Source organism: Lethenteron reissneri, chromosome 3, assembly GCF_015708825.2.
Source record: "Lethenteron reissneri isolate LAM-NWPU_2019-01 chromosome 3, ASM1570882v1, whole genome shotgun sequence".
Lineage (NCBI taxonomy): Eukaryota > Metazoa > Chordata > Hyperoartia > Petromyzontiformes > Petromyzontidae > Lethenteron > Lethenteron reissneri.
In genome coordinates this window covers 2,493,734-2,519,455 of record NC_083781.1, presented here as the reverse complement: position 1 = coordinate 2,519,455, position 25,722 = coordinate 2,493,734, and the positions used below count along the sequence as shown (strand labels likewise).

Below are 25,722 nucleotides of genomic sequence, written 5' to 3'. Positions count from 1 at the left end.
ACGTTTCAGACGAGGACCCCAAATGTTCTGGCGGATTTCACTTGAAATCAAAAGTCTGGCCGAGCGGAACTATATCACCAAACAAGTCAGACGAACATTTTGTGAGGGGAAGGGGCATTACATTTTATATTTAGTTTAACATTTAGCATTTAATTTTGTCAACTATGAAGTCTGCACATTTGACTTGCGAGCGTTTTCTGTGAAAGTCTTATTTGGACGCGTTACTGGTTAAGACCTTAATCACGTAGGCTTTCGCGGCCTATATCCATAATACTGTACAGGTTTTTTTGGGTTTGGTCGGGTAAATATGTGACGCGATTTAACCCAAAAAAACTGCTTAACTCACGCGATTAATTTCGATTTAAAGCTTTCGTGACTGCAGGGATTAATCTTCTTGGTTCTTTCGGTAAAGTCACGTAGAAGGGAAGTAATGAAATAATAAAAATAAAACATAATAAAATAATTCTCACGATGTTTCGGCCACAACGCAAGCAGCCGTCTTCAGGTGACTCGAGTAACTCGAGGAATATTGGACACTCAAATCCTTTTTTTATTATCAACTCAAACAATGGCGGAGCCAGGATTTTCAGGTAGGGGGGGGGGCAACCCCTCCAGCGATGAAAAATTATAGGGGTTGTTAGTAAGGACTTGTCCTTTGCTTTTTATTCGACGTGTGTGCGGGTCGAATTCGAACCGTGTGCGATCAGCATCACGCTCGCTGAAGGTGAATGCCTTCAGGGAAGTCGTGTACTGTATACGCAACTGCGCACAATTCTGTGAGTCACTTATAACTGCTTTGCCGTTACTTATTGCCAATTATGGACTCAGACTATTGTCCTATCATCTCATAGAGTCCCTGGCACGTATTAATATGCTACACAGTGGCAGTGGGGGTCGCAGAATGACGATTTATTACTAATAAACCCCAATGATCTGATCGAAATTGGGGATTTCGATCGGATCATTGGGGGGCACGTGCCACCCCCCCCCCCCCCCCCCCACTGGCTCTGCCAGTGAACTCAAGCTGTCCTTCGACTCCAGTTCAGCCCAACTCGAGTTGGCTGTCCATGGGAACTATTTGATGAAAGTGTAAGAGACGCAGCGAGAGATTGGACATATCGAGGTCTCCTCCATCAGGGGCACTCATTTGTCTCTCGTCCTGCTCTGGCAAGCCAGAATCTTGCCAGAACACTCCAGAGTTGGTGGCTGTGGGTGGCATCGCATTTGCAATTAGAAGCCTGGAGAACTTCTTCACAGTTCAATTTGTCCACTCCTACAGAGCTCACTTTATGCGGATTGTCTCAGAATTAGTCATATACATATGTATGTTGAAATTCTCTGACGAGGGGTGATGGCACTTCTGTTGCAAGAATTGTGAATGACCACGTCATCCCGAATTGCGTTTTAAATTGAAATTGCAACCGTGGATCGTGACATTTCGTTGAATCGCTATGGAGGAAGAGGGGGTGATGATTGCGTTTCCACTCCTGTAACTTCCTGTACGATGCCAACCTGCGGCCTCTCTCTTGACAACCAAGCATGGGCCACCTAACTAATTCAGTGCATCCCTTACATGTCCGTGGAAAATAATTTTGTACTATTTCTAGTAATAAAATATACAGTATATTCCTGAGATGCTACTAAAGCTGCAGTTTCATCTGTGGTGTCACACTGGAGAAGCCAATAGACTGCGTAGTTTTTCTTAGTTCTGCCATGTAGCTCAACGAGATGTTTGTGGGTTGTACCGTGTGATCGTGGGCATGATGTCCAGAGTTTTGCTTCCATGTCTTGGTATATTCTTCAGGGACTGAATTGAAGATGCTTCCAGCAGGCAGAGCAAAACGTCGGACTTCTGTATGTGTAATGACAGGGTGCCATCTGTCGGCCTAGAAGGGTAATCACGGGTATGGGCAAGGTTATGTAACAACTAATCAGAAGTGGGGCGTATCTGGGTTGAAGGGGTTAGTGGGTCCAACTGAGTCGCAGACGTTCCTTTTAGAGGCAACACTTTTATTTGTAACACCGTAACACAAAGAGGTAACTGCCCCTTTACCAGACTACAGCGAGTTACTGCTACGAAGGGTCGATCCCTCACTCCGGTCTCCGACCACGTAGTTGCCTCGTAAGATGGAGAGCTTCAGCTTGAGATGTAGAGATTTCCGCTTGTAGATGTTGAGCTTCCAGCTTGTAGAATGCAGCGACCCCGGTCCCTCTCAGGGACCCGCCTTATATCCCTCTCCGGTCGGGGCCGCTCTGCCCTCGGCCCTGCCCGCCTTCCCGAACATTCTCGCTCCCTCTCGATCCTTCTCAAGAGCTCTCTCCGGACACGTGATCACCCCCTAGTCCCCCCACCTGGGGCCCCCTGTATGGACATTCCGGATCACGTATCTACGGGGTCAACCAGAGTGCCATGGCCCGGGGCAACCCTGCCCCTGGGCTGACGCTCACCCACTGCCCCTCGGGGGAGCCCCCACCATACGCTGTGCGTGGTGGCCACACTATCCAGTGCTCGCTAGGGATGGTACTACACACACCCACCCACACCGTGTTGTCCCTGCTAGGGCTGGTGTCACACACAGCCACCCACACGGTGCTGTCCCCGCTAGGGCTGGTGCTACACACAGCCACCCACACGGTGCTGTCCACGCTAGGGCTGGTGCTACACACAGTCACCCACACGGCGCTGTCCCCGCTAGGGCTGGTGTTACACACAGTCACCCACACGGCGCTGTCCCCGCTAGGGCTGGTGTTACACACAGTCACCCACACGGTGCTGTCCCCACTAGGGCTGGTGCTACACACAGCCACCCACACGGTGCTGTCCCCGCTAGGGCTGGTGTTACACACAGTCACCCACACGGCGCTGTCCCCGCTAGGGCTGGTGTTACACACAGTCACCCACACGGTGCTGTCCCCACTAGGGCTGGTGCTACACACAGCCACCCACACGGTGCTGTCCCCGCTAGGGCTGGTGTTACACACAGTCACCCACACGGCGCTGTCCCCGCTAGGGCTGGTGTTACACACAGTCACCCACACGGTGCTGTCCCCACTAGGGCTGGTGCTACACACAGCCACCCACACGGTGCTGTCCCCGCTAGGGCTGGTACTACACACAGCCACCCACACGGTGCTGTCCCCGCTAGGGCTGGTGTTACACACAGTCACCCACACGGTGCTGTCCCCGCTAGGGCTGGTGTTACACACAGCCACCCACACGGTGCTGTCCCCGCTAGGGTTGATGTTACACGCAGTCACCCACACGGTGCTGTCCCCGCTAGGGTTGATGTCACACACAGCCACCCACACGGTGCTGTCCCCCCTAGGGCTGGTGTTACACACAGCCACCCACACGGTGCTGTCCACACTAGGGCTGGTGCTACACACAGCCACCCACACGGTGCTGTCCCCCCTAGGGCTGGTGTTACACACAGCCACCCACACGGTGCTGTCCACGATGTAGGAACATCGAACGGCATGACCCTTCCAGGCCGGAACCATACAGTGACATCCCCGATGTCACCGGGAACTTGGGGCGTGACCAGAGGCGGGGCCTGGCCACGCCGAGAGGTATATAAGGGGGATGGAACCGAAGGTTCAGGGTTGTTGCAGGGTCCCGGGTCCTGGATGCGTCGCTGCTCGCCGTCATCTCTCTTCGTCGTCTGGCCGCGTGGAAGATCCTCTGGACGACTCCTATCGCCGTCATCGTCACACCAGTCAGTCAGCTGTGTGGTTGGATGTAGGCGATGGGACTATGTAGAGAGGTCGGCTGTGCGTAGCTGAAGTAGAGACGGTGAAAAGAGACGTGTATATATATGTATCGGCCTGTGTTGTGCCCGGTGAGAGAATAAATAAGAAGCCCTCTACACGACGTGTCTCAGAAGTCGTTCATTACATATGTACTGTATGTATGTTGAATTTATTTTGTTCCGTACGTAGCCAACCGTGCTAATCGGAGGTGCAGGTGGGTGAAGGACAACAAACTAAACACGGCTAACATTAGTGGCGAATGATGGCTCAATTCAGTTCCTAAAGAAGCTCCCAGCACAGGGATGTGAAACTTAAAATACATTGGAGAATATTTATGTCCTTGGGAACGAACGCAGCAAAACACCGATCATAGCTGCATTTCACTTAAATGTCAACAGGAAATTCTGCACGGAAAATGAAATTCACTGTCAGACCATAATTTCCATTCACGTTCTCATAAAATATTTATAAATAGGCAATGTATGCATGCAGTTTATCTGTTATCCAAGTGACAACAGAAATCCTGTAAGTATGATGCTCCGTTTAAACATCGACGCGATTACATTCAGCGTATCAATTTCAACTCGTTTGTTTATATTGTAGACTCACTGACCTGAATGTATTTATCGTTGTCATTGTATCTTTAATTTGCACTTGAATATCATTTTTAAAACAATGCAAATTTATAGTCTAAAAAGTTATTTTTTTAATAACCTAGTTCGTTGAGTGTATAAAATGTGTCGTAACCATTCACCACCCGACACGGCCAATCAGCAAAAAAGTGTCAAGTTGACAAAATAGTTCACTACTTTAGCCCACTGGTGTGTTGAAGAGTGGGCTAAAGTAGTGAACTATTTGTCTTTGTCAACGTGACACTTTTTTGCTGATTCGCCGTGTCAGGTGGTGGAGGGTTACGACACATTTATAAATAACGCGATCTAACCCAAAAACGTTTATTATGAATAATATTTGTCGGGAAAGCTTGTTAAACTGTATAAAATGAGTTAAATATGATTACATATACAGTATTACAATATGACGTCAAACACAAACGATATATTTGGATATTAGAAGCGTGGCTAACATTTGGATGTGACGACTGCAGGGCTTGCCAGGTGTTGTAGGCTTTACGATTCAAGGTGATGAGGAGTTGGCAAAGTTGAGTGTCACACCCCCATTCGGCACGGTTAGCTTCGTACGGTGTGACAAGTTCAACATGCATGTTTTTTTGCCTGGTTAGCTGAATTCCTCCCACATACTAAACACTCATTATTGTCTTCAAAATTAGATTTTTGATGATACTGCCTCCTGCTAAAAGGATAATTCAGTGATAACTGAATGCAGGCATGCACTGCAACGTGCGTTATTCTCATACTGATTTGAAGCTTTCGTGACTGCTGGAATCCATGCTCTTTGGTTCTTTCGGTAAAGTCACGTAGGGAGAAATAAAACAAAATAATTTACGACGTTTCGAACGCAACACAAGCGCCCATCTTCAGGTGAAAATCGCGATAGCCGCGATGTCTGCTGCCAGAGGGCAGAAACGTCGTGATTTATTTTGTTTTATTTATACCTACGTGACTTTAACGAAAGAACCAAAGAGTATATTGTAATACTGTTGAAGTGCGAATTGAGACCAGGATTTAATTCTTAAGTGGATTATGTAAAAACTGTTAATCAGGATTTATTTTTTCTAAGTTACTTCTTATCAGGGCCGAGGGCATATAAAGTTATCTCTCCAACTCGTATCTCTCTATTTGGCCTCTCTATGTACGGTGAAGAAGGACCATTGCCCAAAACGTCACCTATTTTGTTCTATCTCTATCTTTTTAAGGCGGAGTTATTGAAGAATGTGTAGAGTTTTAATTCTCTCATGAATGACAATGGTCAGCATTTCAATACAAGACTCTGCTGATAGAGAAAGTGGTGTGAGTAATTCAGGCTTTGTGGGTAAATTATTAGCGAATGTATGATCATCACAATAATGACATCGGAGAGTGGATTTCCACGGTTAACTCAGAGGGCTACAAATTGAATCTAATTGGGGAAAATACTTCGAAGTCGCTTGATTTGGCCTTCACGTGGTCTGTGTTTCAATCAAAGCATTTCTATTTGGGCACAAACACATTCCTTCTCCGTCATCCATCATCGCCGTTTGTGATAATGCAACTGACCAATTGAGACACAGCCTACCAACCTCCATCCTCAAGGACCTAGAGTTGCAAACATTAAGGTGCTTAAATTATACGGTTGTTTTTTAAAGTCTACATGCGTAACAGCGGCCCTCTTTGTACGATCGTGTTATCATGTGTGTATGCAGACATGTATTGTATTACAAAGCGGCATAACCGTGTAAGTATTTAATACACGTGTCATTTTATTTGGTTTGCGGTACAAGTGGCAAGTTTAAGCAACCTCTGTCAGCATTCAGATGTCAACATTTGAAATCCAGAAAACTGGTCTTTCTAACGAATTAAACCGACAGATGACCAGTATTTATATATAGTATACAGAGTTTGTTTTATTTTAAATTACTCTTTCTCTTCTAGATTTGAAGCTTTCGTGACTGCAAGGATTCATATTCTTAAGTTTTTTCGGTAAAGTCACGTAAGTAAAAAATAAAATTAATAAAAGTAAAATAAATAATATTTTTATTTTACTTTTATTAATTTTAATTTTACTAATTTAAATTTTTAATAAATAAAGAAAAACTATTTCTATTTTAATTTAAATGTTTTACCTACGTGACTTTACCGAAAAAACCTAAGAATACGCTTTCTCTGCTGGTGAATTAAACCACGGGTTCTATTATGCCATGGTTAGAGTGTGAAACTATTCAAATGTTTAAATGTTGTGGGTTCAACTCCCACACAGGCGTTACCGCTCCGTGGAAAGAATTGATTACCGCATTATGGAAAGTAAATAATGATTATCCACTGCGGTAATTGTCCCCCCTCATTGACATGTGGAAATTCAACAGGTGCCCCACGATCATGGAGTAAGATGAATACGATTGTAAAGCATCTGTTTGACATCATTTACAGCATTTTGTCAATCCACTTCAGAATGAAGGCCTCCCAATGCCACGTCGGTCACGAGGATTGTGTAACCATATTTGACAACGTTTTGTCAGTGCAGCTGACAAGTTTAGACATCGCTCAGCACTGATGTTGGGGGCCGCCCATAAATGACGTCACGCACCTAGAGGGGGGGGGGTCAGACATTTGTGACGATGTGTGACGAGGGGGGGGGGTTGAGAAATGTGACGTCACATCAAAATGCGCAAATTTAAATAAATATAGACAACACGTTCTACTTAATTAAATAGACTTTTTATTAAATGTTTTCTCCTACAACATCAGAGTGCAGCGCCACATTAAATACGCACTACAATGACAATAGTTTCAAGCGATTTGAAGCATGTTTTATTTTCAAAATGGAAATATGGTTTTGGGGGGGGGGGCAGAGCTTTGTGACGTCATATTTGAGGGGAGGGTCTGACTTTTTGTGACGAGGGGGGGGGGGTCAAAAATCGTCCAAAATCGCGTGACGTCATTTACGGACGGCCCCATATCTTCAGCTGCACACCCTTGGTGACCAGGTGGCATCTGTAGATGATGAGCCCGGCGTGATGTTTGCAGTGAAGTGGACACCGCACCTCCAGAGATATCCACGTTGAAGTCCCCTGACGAAAACGGCACCTGCTAAATGTTAGACTATCCAGTGTTTAGTAATTATCAGGAAAAACCCACCACCACGGCTACCCTTGTGTTGCATATCCCTTTTCTGCTTCTTCAAACGTATGATGCATCGCTAATTTTTACTTGCCATTCTCATACGTAAAACGAACGCGTATTCACCGATTTCTATTGAAATTTGCAGGCGCGGGTGAAGAAAGGAGCGATTATGCCATTTCCCGATTGCACCAACTCCTTGAACGACTCGAACAGCTCGGCATCGAGCCACCACGAGCAGCACAGGGTGCACTCCGCCGTGTTCCTTGTGATCGTCGTCGCCGGCCTCCCGGGAAACTTCGTGGCCCTCTTCGTTTTCCTCTTGGGCAAGAAGAGACGCAACGCCGCGCGGTGCTACTGCATCAACTTAGCGGCCGCCGACCTCCTCTACGCCTTCATGCTGCCCTTCCGAATAGCATTCGACTTCTACGATTTGAATTTGCTCCCGAGCAAATCGTCGTTGTGCCAGCTCTGCTTCTACATCTTCTTCGTGGCGATGTACAGCAGCGTGCTGTTTCTGACGACGATAAACATCAACTGGTACTTGGCGATCCTGCAGCCCACGCGACAATGGAAGAGGGCCAACGTCAGGCAGGCCAATGTGGTCAGCGTCGTCATTTGGTCCTTCACGGCACTCTCCAGCGCCTTGGTGTTTTTAGAAGACGTTGCCATGCCGGATGACAACGGGGGGTGCTTTGATCTCCATTTATTGTTTGAGTTTTACGGTCTGTCCACTGTCGTTGGTTTCATCATTCCCCTGGGCGTCATCGTGTTCTGCTCCGTGTCTATTCTCCATCGCATGAAGGTGCGGCCACGGAATACCGGCAGTCAGTTGAGGCTGGAATTGATGAAGAAGATCAAGGCCATCACCACTTCGGTCCTCACTTTATTCATCGTCTGCTTCCTACCGCACCACGTGATTCGATTGTATTATCTGCACATCTACATCAATGCGAGAGAAGACGCCGCTGCAGCCTGCGAGTTGGCGATCCGTTTAGAGCCGTACTCTCTGGCAATATCCTGTCTCACCGTATCTCACGGGCTCTTTAACCCCGTGGTGTACTTCTACCACAGCAGGCGATTCCGCCGTTTCTTGCGCAGCAAGCTGCCACACGTTGGCAAGTCTGTTTCGCGCAAGCCGAGCGTTTCCATCGAATGGACGGACTTGACGTCCCACAATTCACAATACGCCGGAGGTCCGCGCGTGACCATCGAATGCGCCATCGCCGGACCCGCAGAGGCGCGACACGCGGTGCTGATATCGCAAGAGGAGCACGTGGAAGACGACACGGAGTTGCGTGAATAAGGAGGCCACTGCAATGGTTCGTGGGAAACCCACCACGGAGCCGTTCGCTGGGCAGCCGTGTCTAAATATAGTTGGAATTTCATTTGCAATACAGTATACGTCATCGGGAAAATATCTGAATTGCATTATTTTAAGATTAACCTGGACATACCGTATTTGTTTTGCTCACCTTGGGTTAAAAAAAGCTGCTGTTTAGTTTATTTGTAAAATGGAAATCGTTACTGTTTATGGGATGTTCGCAACGGCTTTTGGCTCACCGTCGAACAAAGACGGTCACTGCATCGCGCGCATTCAGATGCACTTCTGCGGCCATCTGGAAGCTCTTCCTTCCGATGTTAGATTAGAAAGCCACTGGTGCTATGCACTTTAAAATCTAGATTAAAAACGTATTTCTTTATAACTGCTTTTTGTGTGTAATTTGTTATCCTTCATATTCTTTGTTTTTTTCGGTAAAGTCACGTAGGTAAAAATTAAAATCAATTAATTTATTTTAAAAACATTACCTATGTGACTTTACATGGCTGGAACACAGAAGTCCGACCAGTGGAGGTGGGCTGCAGAGGTTTTGTGGCAACATCTACAACCAGACTGCTTAGAGACCTGGGAATTAAGGGCCAGAGCCAGCGTTCGGCAATCAAAGCTGTATCGGAGGCGGCAGAAGGCAGCAGTCAGTGGCTCTGGATGAAGAGGAAAGACCCCAGCTGGGCCCCAAAGTGAGAGGGCCAGGAGGTATGCAGTCAACAATGCTTGACTCAGGGAGGAGGACGCCCCTGCCATGCATAGTCCCATGGGATGTTGGCTACCAACAACAAGGCAACTCCTATGACTAATTGGGAATGGGACGCAAGCGTAGGATTGATCACCCTGTCGCTGGCCGCCTTTGGGGAGGGTGTATAGTATGAAAGGCCGAAACACCCTAGGAACCAAAGGGTCACTACTGACGATGCGCTCCCCAAATTTCACCAGGCTCACTGTTCATGAACTCTTGGAAGTGCTTGCACAAAGGATAGTAACATCTCATCCTGTGTTCTTTGGAATCTGTGACTTTACCGAAAAACCCAAAGAATATGAATCCTTGCAGTCATGAAAACTTCAAATCTAGAATTGTTGTCCTTCACCCACACCTCCCATTAGCAAGGTTTGCTACGTACGGTGCGAAACTACCTCGCCTGGTATGCAGGAGGTCGCGGGTTCAATCCCAACCCTCCCGCCTGCATATGTGAAGTTTGCATGTTATCTCCGTGGTCACGTGGATTTTTCTCCGGGTCCTCCAGTTTTTCCCTCCACACTTAGTTAAGATGCGTTTAGACTATTTGACTGCTATAAATTTAAACATGATAAAACCACTTTTTTGAGCTATCATTTGTGGCCAGGTCGCTTGTAAAAAAAAGAGCGAAATTGCTCAGTGGGCCTTACCTGATAAAAAAAAAAATTAACCCGTAAAAACAAAGTTTTTCACTATAAATCCTTTATATGCATGGCGGCTAGAGTCCTCTCGTCCTCTGGCTTGAGATGGCTGCCACCTATGGGTCAGATGATTGCCTGCCACCATTAAGCAATTAGTAATTAAATATACTATGGGAACCTGTTGCCAGATAGAAGGGTAAAGAACCAATTATCATAATTAAATATAATTAATTTTTTCCTAAAAAATGTAAAATTTTGGAAAAAAATTTTCACGAAAATAAATTGTCACGCACAACGAGTCTGTGTGCAAAATGTCAGCTCAATTGGATTACGGGAAGTGGGTTAAAAAACGACTGAAAGATTTGCACGGTCGTAAGCGCGCAAGTAAGTGAACTTAATATAAAGGATTTAATAAAAAATTGTTCAGTTTTCGTTTAGTTTTCATTTGGTTCTGATTACAGTCATCTGGATTCTTCCCGATCCGTAATCATAATGGCTGTTCTTTGAAGCACGTGTTTATCACTGCTTATTGCTGCATCATTACGTAAAATGCTCTCCCCTTTATTTCCCTTTTCCTCATCCATATAGTAAAATGTATGCCATCTACTCTACCCTCTCCCACTTTCCATTGAAGTCTCCAATCGCTATTCTAATCTCCTGAGATGTACACTGTTCTTTAGCCTTATTTATCTCCTCGTAAAATTGCCGCAAGTTCCTCTTCCGAGTGTTTAGCTGTAGGTGCTTACACTGTGCTTGGATGATGGAGATGTTAAACGGTTTACATTTCAATTTGACAAGCAATCTTTCTATTAGGCGCTGCAAATTTGCGGCGTTCAAACTTCTCAGACGTGTGCACTCACTGCTGAATAGAGTACAGTAATAACTTTCGGTTGTAAAATGTCCACTAGCTTTCCAATCTGACTTCAATTCGGTCTTAAAATGTCTATACCACGGGTCGAATGCCACCTGTTCACTCGTGGCAGTTTCTACCACTCTGTGAAACTCCATCCACGCCAACTTTGACATTTATATTTCTACTTCTGGCCATGGCTTCCTTGGGCACACAGCAGTGGTTTGCTATGGCCTTCTGTCAGGTTATTTATGGATTTACTCTCGTTCACAAGCTTCCCCGCAAAGTTGAAATGACGACGCAGCTGAGTGGGCGTCTTGGTTGATGAATGCCAATGCAGCCGAGCCAATGTAACGGTTTAAATGATGACTAGGCTGAAACCAAGTTCCATTTCAGATGGCGATGCTGTTATTGATCAGATGTCGTGGTTGTCTCAGTTTGAGATGATAATGCACAGGGGTCGTAAAACCTCGTGAACTGGTTTGTGACGTTATTTATTAAGGACCGCCGTCCTGTGTTCACACCCATCTCCATCCTCGTCACCACTACGCTCCCCCACGGCCACGTACAGCGCCCTCACCAAGTACGCGCTCACCACGAGGGCGCTGCGGTGGCGAGATGTTAACTGCCTCGCCTGGTATGCAGGAGGTCGCGGGTTCGATCCCAAACATTACGCCTGCTTTCGCAACCAATATCATCCAAAATAAAGTTTTTTGGGTTAGATTTAACCCAAAAAACTCTTATGGATGTATATTTGGAGTTTGCGTGTCTCCCTCCCTGTGGTCGCGTGGATTTTTCTCCGCGTCCTCCGGTTTTTCCTTCCACATTTAGAATCAGCATGCATTTAGAGTATTTGGCTGATATACATTTCCACGTGACAAGCCACTTCGTTGAGCTATCATTTGTGATAGCCAGCCCGCTTCTGAAAAAATACCTATGTAGCTCAGTGGGTCTTACCTGGTTAAATAAAAATAGTACTTTAGTGTATTGTGCTTTGGAGTCCAAAAACGTGACCCCCCCCCCTCCCCCCCAATGCTGCCGATGCACGGGCCAGTGAGAGCAATGTGAAAAAGAGCTTTATAGCTCATCGGATTCCTCCAGTCCAAATAAACATTCTGATTATTTATTTATATCGGAGGAACCCGATGAGCTGCGAAAGTTTTCTCACAGACGTCCAGTACAAGTCTGTCCACAGTCGACGCTACTGCCACCCATGACTAAATAAGTACATTGAATTACATGCAAATACAAGTTTGTTTGGAAGCTTTCGTGACTGCAGGAATCCATACTCTTGGGTTTTTTCGGTAAAGTCACGTGGGTACCTACGACACTTAACCGAGTAAGGAACCTACGTGACTTTACCGAAAGAACCAAAGAGTACAAATAAAAGTTAACACTTTAAGGAAATGTCATTTGAGCGAGAACGCACGGCAAGTGCGTGGTCGTGCGTGCCTGTGCTCAGCGACATTTTCAGAAAGGGGATATTGATAGCAAAGTGGAAAATTACTACGAAATTGTAAAAAAAAAAACAAGAACACCCACAGTTTCCGCTCGCACACGACCAAGATTAAGCGGTAATCAAACTGCACGGCTGCGGAGAGCTACGAGGTGAATGGTTGGAGAGACGGTAGAGGCTTAAGGTATGTACCGACTAAGGTTCTTGCTGTTATGTCCTTTTTCTGCAAAAGCGCGATTTTTGCTATCAGCAATATCTGTGGCACTGGCCAAATTACAATTATAATAATACAAAGTGTTCACGAAATATCTATCTCTTGACTATTTGTATCCAAAACATCAACCCTCTCTCGCATCATGTCCACTGTGGTGGACTGAAATGATGTATATGGCTGCGATGAAATTAAACATTCAACACGTTTGAGTTGGATTCCTTAGGCACTTAAACTCACATTAAAACCTTTACCAGCTCGCGCGCGAGAGGATTGCATTCTTTTATGTTCACGACACTTAACCGATGAAGGAAAATTACAAATTGTTGGTGCTGTTTCCCTGAACACAGTACTGTACTTTAATGATGCAAATGTGTTTGTACAATACGGAATCATAATGTACGCAATCGACCACACACCTAGTTTTGCTTGGCTATGTAAGTGTTGGTTAAAGCTTAGTTCTCTAATAAAAAAAATGGTACTCTTGAGGGGAAATGTTCATCAGAGAATATCAAAAAAGCTAAATATTCAATGGGTATGATGGTTTTATTCTAGAAAAAATAGCGCTGACCATGTAAGATAGACATTCTACCAAGGCCGTAGCCATGGAGTCAACATTGGGGGGACCAAATCTTCCAGGGTGTCTGGGGGTCCCAACCCAGAAAAAAAAATCTAAATTTGAAAACTAATTTCCTTTTTCGATTTAAAGCTTTAGTGACGGCAGGGATTCATCTTTTTGGTTCTTTCGGTAAAGTCACGTAGAATGGAAATAATAAAATAATAAAAATAAAACATCTTTTATTATGTAATATAATGTATTATGTTTTATTTCTATTATTTTATTATTTCCATTCTACGTGACTTTACCGAAAGAACCAAGAAGATGAACTAATTTCCTGCCTAAAATATAAAAAAATTCACTAACACATGGGATGGACTTTTTATTTATTTTTACAATGTCTAATAGTGTATTGTATTACATTGCTCTGTTTTTACTTTTTTACCATTTCCTGTTTCATTGTATGTAATGGCAGAGATTAGGGATTAATAAAGTACAACCATAACCAAAATCATATAAACAGCAATCTATGCATTGATTTACATGAAGACAAGTCCAGATATTGTGGCCAAGGTTTAGCAAATTGTTGTTTTTATTTACATAACATAGCAATTTTTTATAGCAATATATTGGAGGGGACATTTTGAGCATATTTGAATATACAATGATGAAGTGGGGGGAGGGGGTAAATGTGGGGGGGGGGGTGGTCAGGTATAGTTGAGATAACATTCACCACCGATGTAATAAACCACCGCCTTGGAATTAAACCTGGGTCAACAATGGGTCCATATACCAGTGTGTAAACCACTGCACCGCCACTCGTTCACAACATTCAAGATGCCTTCAGCGGACCACGCTGTGAGGTTCACCGTTAAGTGGACACCAAACCTTCTGAGATATCCAAACTGAAGCCATCTCGGGCTCACGAGCGCTCACACATCTTTTCGTACGAACAAATAACAGTTTATTCATTACATCATTTAGCCTCAACTTAGGTTGTCATCGGCACTCGCCTCAACTATGCAGTCGAAATGCACTTAAACCTCATTTTGTACGAATGCCTGCAGCCCGGTCATGCCAAACATGAGGAGGTGCAAGGTTTAAAAAAAAAGCACATCATCTTTACCAGAGTTGTGCCAACGGTACAACGCTGAAGCGGTTTTGGAAGATCCACAGCGTGGCGGCAACAATTTCACATGGGCGCTGGGAGAAGGTTCGGCGGCCCTCGCAGTTTGAGCGGAACAAAGCGAAAGCGCGATCAGAAACGCAGCCAAGAGGCCGAACGATCAAACACACGACGGCGGACGGCAACCAATAGGAACGGCAACGAATGATGCCCCACAAGTTAATAGACCGAACGATGGGAGCACAATCAGAGTTTTTATTTAGGCTGCAGGAGGAATCCGATGAGCTATAAAGCTATTTTTCTCACAGATGTCCAGTAGGGGCACGGGGTCAGAACGTTAGAACAACAAACAACACAAAAAACACTGAAGGGAGTGAAAAGTATAGGAAAGGTAAACAAATCACACACGCAAACAAAAATACAAATACACTATTTCAGTTTATCAGGTATATCCCACCAAGCTGTGAGCTTTTTCAGAAGCGACCTGGCCACAAATGAAGTGGCTTATTGCGTGGAAATGTATAGCATCCAAATACTCTGAACGCGTGGTGATGTTGATTGTAAATGTGGTGGGAAAAACCAGAGGGCCCGGAGAAAAACTCCACACGACCACAAAGAGAGAGACACGCAAACTCGAAATATAGAGCAGGCGTCAGGGTCGGGATCAGGATCGAACCCCCATCCTCCTGCATACCAGGCGAGGAAGGTAACATCACGAAGCTCCCACTTGTACGATCTTCGAGCTTGATAGTGGAATCAATGAGGCAAGTTGCTTAAATCCCTCACTGCCCACCGCCCACCTCTATCCAGCCAGATCCATAAATGGGTACAACACAGTCCATCGGCAGGTCGCGTATGGTGGGGTAAACCGTGGGCCATTCTCACCGGCCAATGTGGAAGAGTAGGCCAAATACCCTCCAGAGGGGCTCTCTCCAGAGCGTCCTCTAATAACGGGCCTCGTGCCGCCAGAGTCGTGGGGAAATCATCCGTGGCACTGAACTTTCCGGGAAAGAGGAAGTGCTGGAGGGTTTGTCGTGAGCGTGGTGGACTGCGTGGCTGAAGCATTATTATCAGGAACGGCGCTCAGTGGGGGAAATGCTAATATAGCTTTTATCAGCTTTGGGCGTTACGGTTGCAATCTGTGGCTCTGAGGTGCCCTGCGATAAAATTGTGGTCACGGTTAGGGGCGCGAACGCCCGCGACATTTTGCAGGGCTACTGTAGAACGTGGAAGTGAGCGAGCACAATAATGTTGGAACATGCCTCTGAAATGTCACCGTCGAAGTCACCCCTGAGAAGGCAACTGATCCCCCCACGTCCCCCAGCCTGCTCGGTGAGCATGCCGTGGAGGCATCGCCACCACTTCGTGGCAGATGTACATTTTTGTGCGTGAATCCACTCATGTGCTGGTATTTTTCATGTTCATTTCCATCTGTCCATCAGGAAACAGCGATTGTTTTTTTACCAAAACTACAAAATACCTGGACACTAATCGCTGCCAATCTCACCACACAGCTAACCAGGGCCAATTCCTAGAACTGACAGTGGGCACTCCAACCTCCACCAAAATGTGTACTGACTACATGCGTATGTATGTATCTATGTGTATGTTGAACAGTTGGGACAGTAGGGGACACAGGTGGTGCATCGGCCAGTCATCTCAGTCGACCCATGGCACCTGGGTCTGCCCCGTGACCTACTGCCAGCGGGCGTTCGACACTTCACGTGGCCTCAAAGTGCACTTAGCCCGGCACAAGCGCCGTGGTGACGTCACTGCCACTTAGTGGCGAATGGCGGTTGTTGTTGGGCTTCTTTCGCACCGTACGTTGCCAACTCTGCTAATCGGGGGTGCGAGAAGTTGGGTGACGTTTATGGTGACAGTGGTGGTGAGGAAGCTGGATTTGCCATGATATGACGATGCTACAGCATATCGGACGATGTAAAGTCTACAGACATTGTATCGTCCATTTTGCAAATGGAGGGAGGAGGTCCTGGAGAGTTGAGATATGAGGATAATGAAAATGCGCGAACGATTACAAATCCAAAGTGCTTTAAGGAGGTTTTTTGGGGTTAGATCACGTAAATGTGTCGCTATACCCGCCACCACCCGGCACAGCCAACTAGTAAGGTTTGTCACGTAAACAGAACGTGGCCAATTCGTTACGAGTACAGCACACCGGTGTGTTGGAGAGTAAACGGTGAGTTTGAATTCGTGGAGTCAATGACGACGCAGAGATGGGCGTCATCAACATAGACGCTGGAGGTCTGCTTAGTGTGTTTAGTTTGTTGTCCTTCCCCCGCACCTCCGATTAGCACGGTTGGCTGCGTACGGTGTGAAAGAAGTTCAACATACATACGTACAGTACGTACATACAGATGGTTTTACCAAGTGGCAGCAGTTGAATTGACAATAGCAGAGGGTCAATGATGAAACCTAATGGGACACCATTGCACAGGAATTTCTGAGAGGAAGACAGTCCACGTGTGGAAACGTAGAAGAAGCCGTTTGAAGTGTAAGAGTGGCACCGGGAGAGACACCTGCACGCTTATGGAGACTCTCAAAGAGAATGAAGCAGTCAGTGATGTTGAAAGCAGCAGAGAGAATCTGGATCATGGAAACCCTAAAGGGAAAGGTACTCCAATTAGCACGGTTGGCTACGTACGGTGCGAAAAAAGTTCAACATACCTACGTACATTGGAGAAGTGGGAGCAGATGATTCCTTCTGGAGCATTTCCAAGAAAATCCACAGCGGCGACGGTGTGAGTCTACCCCCCCCCACCTGTCTTTGTTCACCCAGATGTATAAATCGGCGAGTCGAGGTGAGGCGACCGGCAGGTCATGTGTGGTGGGGCAAAGCCTGTCTTCAGAGACACTTGGCCGATGTGGAAGACCAGGGGAATTCCCACGAGAGGGTTTCTCTGTCGTTTCCTCTATTGGAGGCCCATCCGCCAGCATCGGGTGTAAGCAAGCAGCTGCAGCGCTGCGACATTTCCCGTGCGTAGAAACTAAACTATTTGTTTTATTTAACCAGGTAAGGCCCATTGAACTACTCGGCTATTTTTCAGAAGCGACCTGGTTATCACAAATAATACCGAAGTGGCTTATCATCACGTGGACATTTATAGCAGCCAAATACTCAAACAGCATGGTGGGTCTAAACGTAGAGGGGAAATCCGGAGGACCCGGAGACAAATCCACGTGACCACGGGCAGAGAGACACGCAAACTACAAATATACAGCAAGGAGAGGTAGCTAACATCTCCTGGCCACCGCGCACAAAACCGCTGCCTTTTCCATTGTCCACTTTTACAGAGGATCTCCACCGCCGGGGCGCGAGCGGGAATGACGATGGGGACGCCGACGAACGCACGCAACGCGTCCCACTGCAGCGTGGACCACGACGACAGCTCGCACGTCTACGCCGCGGTGTTGATCATCGTCGCCGTCCTGGGACTGTCGGGGAACAGCGTGGCCCTCTTCGCGTTCATTTTCCGGCTGAAGAAGCGCAACGCCGCGCGCTGTTACTGCATCAACTTGGCTCTGGCGGACCTCTTGTACATGCTGACGCTGCCCCTGCGTGTCGCCACGCACCTGCAGGGCGGCAGGTGGCCTTTCGGAGACGTCGCGTGCGCCCTCGTCTTTTACGTCTTCTTCATGAGCCTCTACAGCAGCATCTTCTTCTTGACGGCGATAAGCGTCAACCGCTACCTGGCCGTGGTGCGCCCCATTCAGCAGTGGCAGGACGGCAGCCGGCGAGCCAAGATGCTGTGCTCGGGGATATGGGCCTTCACGGCGGTCTGCGCCTCACCCTACCTCCTCAAAGGCACGGACACAATAGGGAAGGACGCGGTTTGCTTAGACCCCCAGGTAGACTCCACGCTGAGGTTCGTCATGAGCAACGTGTCCTTCGTGTTGGGGCTCATTTTCCCCCTGGTCATCATCGTGTTCTGCTACATGTCCATCCTCCGCCGCTTCAACCTGGGGCCAGCAGACGGCGGCTCCAATGCGAGGGGTCGGCGGGGACGCGAGAAGATCAAGGCCCTGGCCGTCATCATCATCGTCCTCTTCATGACCTGCTTCGTGCCATACCACGTGGTGCGCACGGTCTACCTTTACTTGCGGATGAGAGCCAACGGGCAGAGCGACGCCGGGTGGTACTGCCAGCAGGCCAATCAAATGAAGCCCCTGATGGGAGCGCTCATTTGTTTCGCCGCGGGCCACGGCTGCTTCGACCCCGTCGTCTACTTCTTCTACAGCAGGCACTTCCGCAGCTTCCTCGGCCGCATGCTGCCCCGCAGGAGAGGAGCGGTCGCGCGCGATCCCAGGGCGGCCACCGTACGCGGAGACGCGACGTTCACGAACTCGCGAGCGGCCGCCTCGCACGACAACGCGGACTCCGCCGCCGTGCAGGACCTCAAACCCAGGGGGGGCCCATCGGGCGAGGACGCCGCGGTGCCGCCGCGAGGCAAGAGGGATCAGCTTCAGATCACGGACAACAGCCCGAGTAACAGCTTTCAGAGTTTCACGGACAGTTAAAAAGAGGTCATTAACGCGCGCACGTGTTGACGCTGAAATCGCAATTGATGTTTGGGGCCGTCCATAAATGACGCCACGCACCTAGGGGGGGGGGCGGGTCAGACATTTGTGACGATGTGTGACGAGAGGGGGGGGGGTTGAGAAATGTGACGTCACATCAAATTGCGCGACTTTAAATAAATATAGACAACACGTTATACTTAATTAAATAGACTTTTAAATAAATGTTTTCTCCTACAACATCAGAGTGCAGCGCCACATTAAATACGCACTACAATGACAATAGTTGAAAGCGATTTGAAGCATGTTTTTTTTTCAAAATGGAAATATGGTTTTGGGGGGGAGGGAGGTAGAGCTTTGTGACGTCATATTTGAGGGGGGTCTAACTTTTTTTTGACGCCGTGTGACCGGGGGGGGGGGGGGGGGGTCAAAAATCGTCCAAAATCGCGTGACGTCATTTATGGACGGCCCCTTTGGGCGAGGCCACGTAACGGTCAGGCTAAAATTTGTTTTCGTAAATCGCCTCCGCCACCTGACACAGCCAAGTAAATAATTAAGCTGCCGCATGGTGCACAAGCGTTTAGCAAAGCGGCTGATTGTCATTATTTCAGCTCATTCACCGGTAGGTTACAGAACAATCCTCGCAAACACATTCAGCAGAGATACGATGTTTCGTTTTGAAATTACGTCAAGCAAGATCCGGGAAGTTAAAGTAAACAATCCAGGAAGTCCTTGTGACTCGAGTTGAAACGCTGACAACTGGCGCGTTAAACGATGTTGCGCCACTTGACGATTCAGTTGTGTTTGGCTGTGATAGGTGGTGGAGGGGTTTAGCAACACAAATTTGGTCAGATGATTTTGTGATCTAACCCAAAAGTGTATTTTTTTAACATAACATAGACTGTGAAAACTTACATGCGTCGATACTGAAGAGTTGACCGTATTTATCCGTCGGTGTATATTTTTATTATGAATATGTGACATTAGATGTTTTCTATTTGTATGTATATTTCAACCAGCAACAGCATTGAGCACAATGATCAATGTCCAGCAGCAACTATTCCATGTCGCCTGTCAGATGTGTAAAGATGATCCGTGTTTTCTTCACAGCTGGAAACAAAGGAGGCGATCGAGATCAAAATATTTTTTAAATATTTGTTTTTATCTTTTATTCCTCCTACAGTTGAATTATCTTGGCGGGTTCCAAATGAATGTATTAATTATAAAAAAATATTTGTCTACATTTACTTAATTGTATAAAACCGCACAGAAATATTGCTCCCAACTGGCAGACTACACCTGCCTGTGAAACCTGTAACTACATATGTTTTAATTTTACCAGGTAAATTCCACTGAAACGAAACTTGCGACCTGAGTTCGTCTCCCGGCAATGGCTTCAGCCTCCCGGCAATGGCAAACGTCAGTGGCAAGTGGAATCTGTACCGGTCCCAGACCAATACCCTTCATTCACCAACCCACACCTGAGCATGTGTGCTGCGGTGTAGTCAAACAACCCTATCGACTCACACGGCATGTGGAGCCCTTTATCGAGCAGTGACTTGCCAAAGCGCGGAAAATAATGGTGTATATAGGACAATTCAAAAAGGGCAAATACGTCTAATTAAAACTTCTATTTGACCAGGTAAGACCCACTTACCTTTGTAAGAAGCGACCTGGTCACAAACGATATCTCATGGCTTATCATGTGGACAGCACCACGCCCGGCCGCCTTTGTCTCCCTAGTGGCGATGTATACACACTGCACCAGGTACTCATTTGAAGCTGAGTCGACCTAGGGGAGGCCCAGAACCGGTTCAAATAATCGTCACTGGTGTTGGCCGTGAGCGGGAATCGAACCCGGGTCGCCAGAATCTCAGTGAAGTGCGCTAACCGCTACACTACTGCCGACTAACACAAACACACTCCCATCACGAGGTTTACATCTTGCGGAAGATCGCTCAGCTGAACAAATTAGTGCCGCGATTCAATTTGCAAGTAAGTGAGAGTTCGCGTTTTAAGTCCATGTTGAAATATATATATTTCATGGCAGCTGGTTTGTGGGTGCGGGCGTTCGTAAGTTGCGTGTTCTTATGTGGATTAAGAAATTAATTTTGACATCATGCTACGTGCATTTCCTCATCTCTAACGTCCTATTTTTTAAGCTCCCCCAGAAATCCACATCTGACACCGTTGCACTCAGTGTTCCCTCAATGAATAATTTCCCCACATCTCGCATTCGAGGTGGCCGGTCGCCTGGCGATATCATGGGCAGGACCCTCGTGGCAACGAGGCTTGAGATTCAAAGTTGGCGAGAACAAAGATCCCCCGATACTGTATTTCGGTTGTTGATGGCTCCCAGTGGGGCCAACCGATCGCAAGGGTGATATTTTAAACTTGATTTGGAGCTTTCGTGACTGTTATGTTAGCCGACTCTCTGTGTTGTATTGCATTATATTTTTAAGTTTACTAGGTTTGTTTTCTCTTTCATTCGTACCTGATGACGATTGCTTGTGTCGCAAACTCGAAATATAGAGCAGGCGTCAGGGTCGGGATCAGGATCGAACCCCCATCCTCCTGCATCCCAGGCGAGGAAGGTAACATCACGAAGCTCCCACTTGTACGATCTTCGAGCTTGATAGTGGAATCAATGAGGCAAGTTGCTTAAATCCCTCACCGCCCACCTCTATCCAGCCAGATCCATAAATGGGTACAACACAGTCCATCGGCAGGTCGCGTGTGGTGCGGTAAACTGTGGGCCATTTTCACCGGCCAGTGTGGAAGAGTAGGCCAAATACCCTCCAGAGGGGCTCTCTCCAGAGCGTCCTCTAATAACGGGCCTCGTGCCGCCAGAGTCGTGGGGAAATCATCCGTGGCACTGAACTTTCCGGGAAAGAGGAAGTGCTGGAGGGTTTGTCGTGAGCGTGGTGGACTGCGTGGCTGAAGCATTATTATCAGGAACGGCGCTCAGTGGGGGAAATGCTAATATAGCTTTTATCAGCTTTGGGCGTTACGGTTGCAATCTGTGGCTCTGAGGTGCCCTGCGATAAAATTGTGGTCACGGTTAGGGGCGCGAACGCCCGCGACATTTTGCAGGGCTACTGTAGAACGTGGAAGTGAGCGAGCACAATAATGTTGGAACATGCCTCTGAAATGTCACCGTCGAAGTCACCCCTGAGAAGGCAACTGATCCCCCCACGTCCCCCAGCCTGCTCGGTGAGCATGCCGTGGAGGCATCGCCACCACTTCGTGGCAGCTGTACATTTTTGTGCGTGAATCCACTTATGTGCTGGGATTTTTCATGTTCATTTCCATCTGTCCATCCAAAAAACAGCGATTGTTTTTTTACCAAAACTACAAAATACCTGGACACTAATCGCTGCCAACCTCGCCACACAACTAACCAGGGCCAATTCATAGAACTGACAGTGGGCACTCCAACCTCCACCAAAATGTGTACTGACTACATGCGTATGTATGTATCTATGTGTATGTTGAACAGTTGGGACAGTAGGGGACACAGGTGGTGCATCGGCCAGTCATCTCAGTCGACCCATGGCACCTGGGTCTGCCCCGTGACCTACTGCCAGCGGGCGTTGGACACTTCACGTGGCCTCAAAGTGCACTTAGCCCGGCACAAGCGCCGTGGTGACGTCACCGCCACTTAGTGGCGAATGGCGGTTGTTGTTGGGCTTCTTTCGCACCGTACGTTGCCAACTCTGCTAATCGGAGGTGCGATAAGTTGGGTGACGTTTATGGTGACAGTGGTGGTGAGGAAGCTGGATTTGCCATGATATGACGATGCTACAGCATATCGGACGATGTAAAGTCTACAGACATTGTATCGTCCATTTTGCAAATGGAGGGAGGAGGTCCTGGAGAGTTGAGATATGAGGATAATGAAAATGCGCGAACGATTACAAATCCAAAGTGCTTTAAGGAGGTTTTTTGGGGTTAGATCACGTAAATGTGTCGTTATACCCGCCACCACCCGGCACAGCCAACTAGTAAGGTTTGTCACGTAAACAGAACGTGGCCAATTCGTTACGAGTACAGCACACCGGTGTGTTGGAGAGTAAACGGTGAGTTTGAATTCGTGGAGTCAATGACGACGCAGAGATGGGCGTCATCAACATAGACACTGGAGATCTGCTTTGTGTGTTTTTTAGTTTGTTGTCCTTCCCCCGCACCTCCGATTAGCACGGTTGGCTGCGTACGGTGTGAAAGAAGTTCAACATACATACGTACGTACATGCAGATGGTTTTACCAAGTGGCAGCAGTTGAATTGACAATAGCAGGGGGTCAAGGATGAAACCTAATGGGACACCATTGCACAGGGGTTTCTGAGAGGAAGACAGTCCACGTGTGGAAACGTAGAAGAAGCCGTTTGAAGTGTAAGAGTGGCACCGGGAGAGACACCTGCACGCTTATGGAGACTCTCAAAGAGAATGAAGCAGTCAGTGATGTTGAAAGCAGCAGAGAGAATCTGGATCATGGAAACCCTAAAGGGAAAGGTACTCCAATTAGCATGGTTGGCTACGTACGGTGCGAAAAAAGTTCAACATACCTACGTACATTGGAGAAGTGGGAGCAGATGATTCCTTCTGGAGCATTTCCAAGAAAATCCACAGTGGCGACGGTGTGAGTCTACCCCCCCCCCACCTGTCTTTGTTCACCCAGATGTATAAATCGGCGAGTCGAGGTGAGGCGACCGGCAGGTCATGTGTGGTGGGGCAAAGCCTGTCTTCAGAGACACTTGGCCGATGTGGAAGACCAGGGGAATTCCCACGAGAGGGTTTCTCTGTCGTTTCCTCTATTGGAGGCCCATCCGCCAGCATCGGGTGTAAGCAAGCAGCTGCAGCGCTGCGACATTTCCCGTGCGTAGAAACTAAACTATTTGTTTTATTTAACCAGGTAAGGCCCATTGAACTACTCGGCTATTTTTCAGAAGCGACCTGGTTATCACAAATAATAACGAAGTGGCTTATCATCACGTGGACATTTATAGCAGCCAAATACTCAAACAGCATGGTGGGTCTAAACGTAGAGGGGAAATCCGGAGGACCCGGAGACAAATCCACGTGACCACGGGCAGAGAGACACGCAAACTACAAATATACAGCAAGGAGAGGTAGCTAACATCTCCTGGCCACCGCGCACAAAACCGCTGCCTTTTCCATTGTCCACTTTTACAGAGGATCTCCACCGCCGGGGCGCGAGCGGGAATGACGATGGGGACGCCGACGAACGCACGCAACGCGTCCCACTGCAGCGTGGACCACGACGACAGCTCGCACGTCTACGCCGCGGTGTTGATCATCGTCGCCGTCCTGGGACTGTCGGGGAACAGCGTGGCCCTCTTCGCGTTCATTTTCCGGCTGAAGAAGCGCAACGCCGCGCGCTGTTACTGCATCAACTTGGCTCTGGCGGACCTCTTGTACATGCTGACGCTGCCCCTGCGTGTCGCCACGCACCTGCAGGGCGGCAGGTGGCCTTTCGGAGACGTCGCGTGCGCCCTCGTCTTTTACGTCTTCTTCATGAGCCTCTACAGCAGCATCTTCTTCTTGACGGCGATAAGCGTCAACCGCTACCTGGCCGTGGTGCGCCCCATTCAGCAGTGGCAGGACGGCAGCCGGCGAGCCAAGATGCTGTGCTCGGGGATATGGGCCTTCACGGCGGTCTGCGCCTCACCCTACCTCCTCAAAGGCACGGACACAATAGGGAAGGACGCGGTTTGCTTAGACCCCCAGGTAGACTCCACGCTGAGGTTCGTCATGAGCAACGTGTCCTTCGTGTTGGGGCTCATTTTCCCCCTGGTCATCATCGTGTTCTGCTACATGTCCATCCTCCGCCGCTTCAACCTGGGGCCAGCAGACGGCGGCTCCAATGCGAGGGGTCGGCGGGGACGCGAGAAGATCAAGGCCCTGGCCGTCATCATCATCGTCCTCTTCATGACCTGCTTCGTGCCATACCACGTGGTGCGCACGGTCTACCTTTACTTGCGGATGAGAGCCAACGGGCAGAGCGACGCCGGGTGGTACTGCCAGCAGGCCAATCAAATGAAGCCCCTGATGGGAGCGCTCATTTGTTTCGCCGCGGGCCACGGCTGCTTCGACCCCGTCGTCTACTTCTTCTACAGCAGGCACTTCCGCAGCTTCCTCGGCCGCATGCTGCCCCGCAGGAGAGGAGCGGTCGCGCGCGATCCCAGGGCGGCCACCGTACGCGGAGACGCGACGTTCACGAACTCGCGAGCGGCCGCCTCGCACGACAACGCGGACTCCGCCGCCGTGCAGGACCTCAAACCCAGGGGGGGCCCATCGGGCGAGGACGCCGCGGTGCCGCCGCGAGGCAAGAGGGATCAGCTTCAGATCACGGACAACAGCCCGAGTAACAGCTTTCAGAGTTTCACGGACAGTTAAAAAGAGGTCATTAACGCGCGCACGTGTTGACGCTGAAATCGCAATTGATGTTTGGGGCCGTCCATAAATGACGCCACGCACCTAGGGGGGGGGGCGGGTCAGACATTTGTGACGATGTGTGACGAGAGGGGGGGGGTTGAGAAATGTGACGTCACATCAAATTGCGCGACTTTAAATAAATATAGACAACACGTTATACTTAATTAAATAGACTTTTAAATAAATGTTTTCTCCTACAACATCAGAGTGCAGCGCCACATTAAATACGCACTACAATGACAATAGTTGAAAGCGATTTGAAGCATGTTTTTTTTTCAAAATGGAAATATGGTTTTGGGGGGGAGGGAGGTAGAGCTTTGTGACGTCATAT

General features: G+C 48.0%; 3 protein-coding genes across 3 annotated transcripts; all 3 read left to right on the top strand.

The window, feature by feature from the left end:
• Window positions 1-3,624: 3,624 nt before the first annotated feature.
• Window positions 3,625-8,790, top strand: LOC133347754 (lysophosphatidic acid receptor 6-like). The gene is made up of 2 exons (XM_061560328.1): window positions 3,625-3,716; window positions 7,633-8,790. The coding sequence occupies exon 2, from the start codon at window positions 7,657-7,659 to the stop codon at window positions 8,788-8,790; it is 1,134 nt and encodes a 377-aa protein (XP_061416312.1). The 5' UTR covers window positions 3,625-3,716; window positions 7,633-7,656.
• An 8,957-nt stretch (window positions 8,791-17,747) lies between these two features.
• On the top strand, window positions 17,748-18,935 carry LOC133347751 (lysophosphatidic acid receptor 6-like). Its single transcript, XM_061560315.1, has one exon. The coding sequence runs from the start codon at window positions 17,748-17,750 to the stop codon at window positions 18,933-18,935; it is 1,188 nt and encodes a 395-aa protein (XP_061416299.1).
• Window positions 18,936-22,491: 3,556 nt separating this feature from the next.
• On the top strand, window positions 22,492-25,421 carry LOC133347441 (lysophosphatidic acid receptor 6-like). Its single transcript, XM_061559694.1, has one exon. The coding sequence runs from the start codon at window positions 24,159-24,161 to the stop codon at window positions 25,350-25,352; it is 1,194 nt and encodes a 397-aa protein (XP_061415678.1). The 5' UTR covers window positions 22,492-24,158; the 3' UTR covers window positions 25,353-25,421.
• The last annotated feature ends 301 nt before the right edge of the window (window positions 25,422-25,722 follow it).

What these genes read in the sequence shown, in the direction of transcription:
- LOC133347754 (XM_061560328.1), top strand. Translation starts at nt 7,657, where the DNA reads ATGCCATTTCCCGATTGCACCAACTCCTTGAACGACTCGAACAGCTCG.
- LOC133347751 (XM_061560315.1), top strand. Translation starts at nt 17,748, where the DNA reads ATGGGGACGCCGACGAACGCACGCAACGCGTCCCACTGCAGCGTGGAC.
- LOC133347441 (XM_061559694.1), top strand. Translation starts at nt 24,159, where the DNA reads ATGACGATGGGGACGCCGACGAACGCACGCAACGCGTCCCACTGCAGC.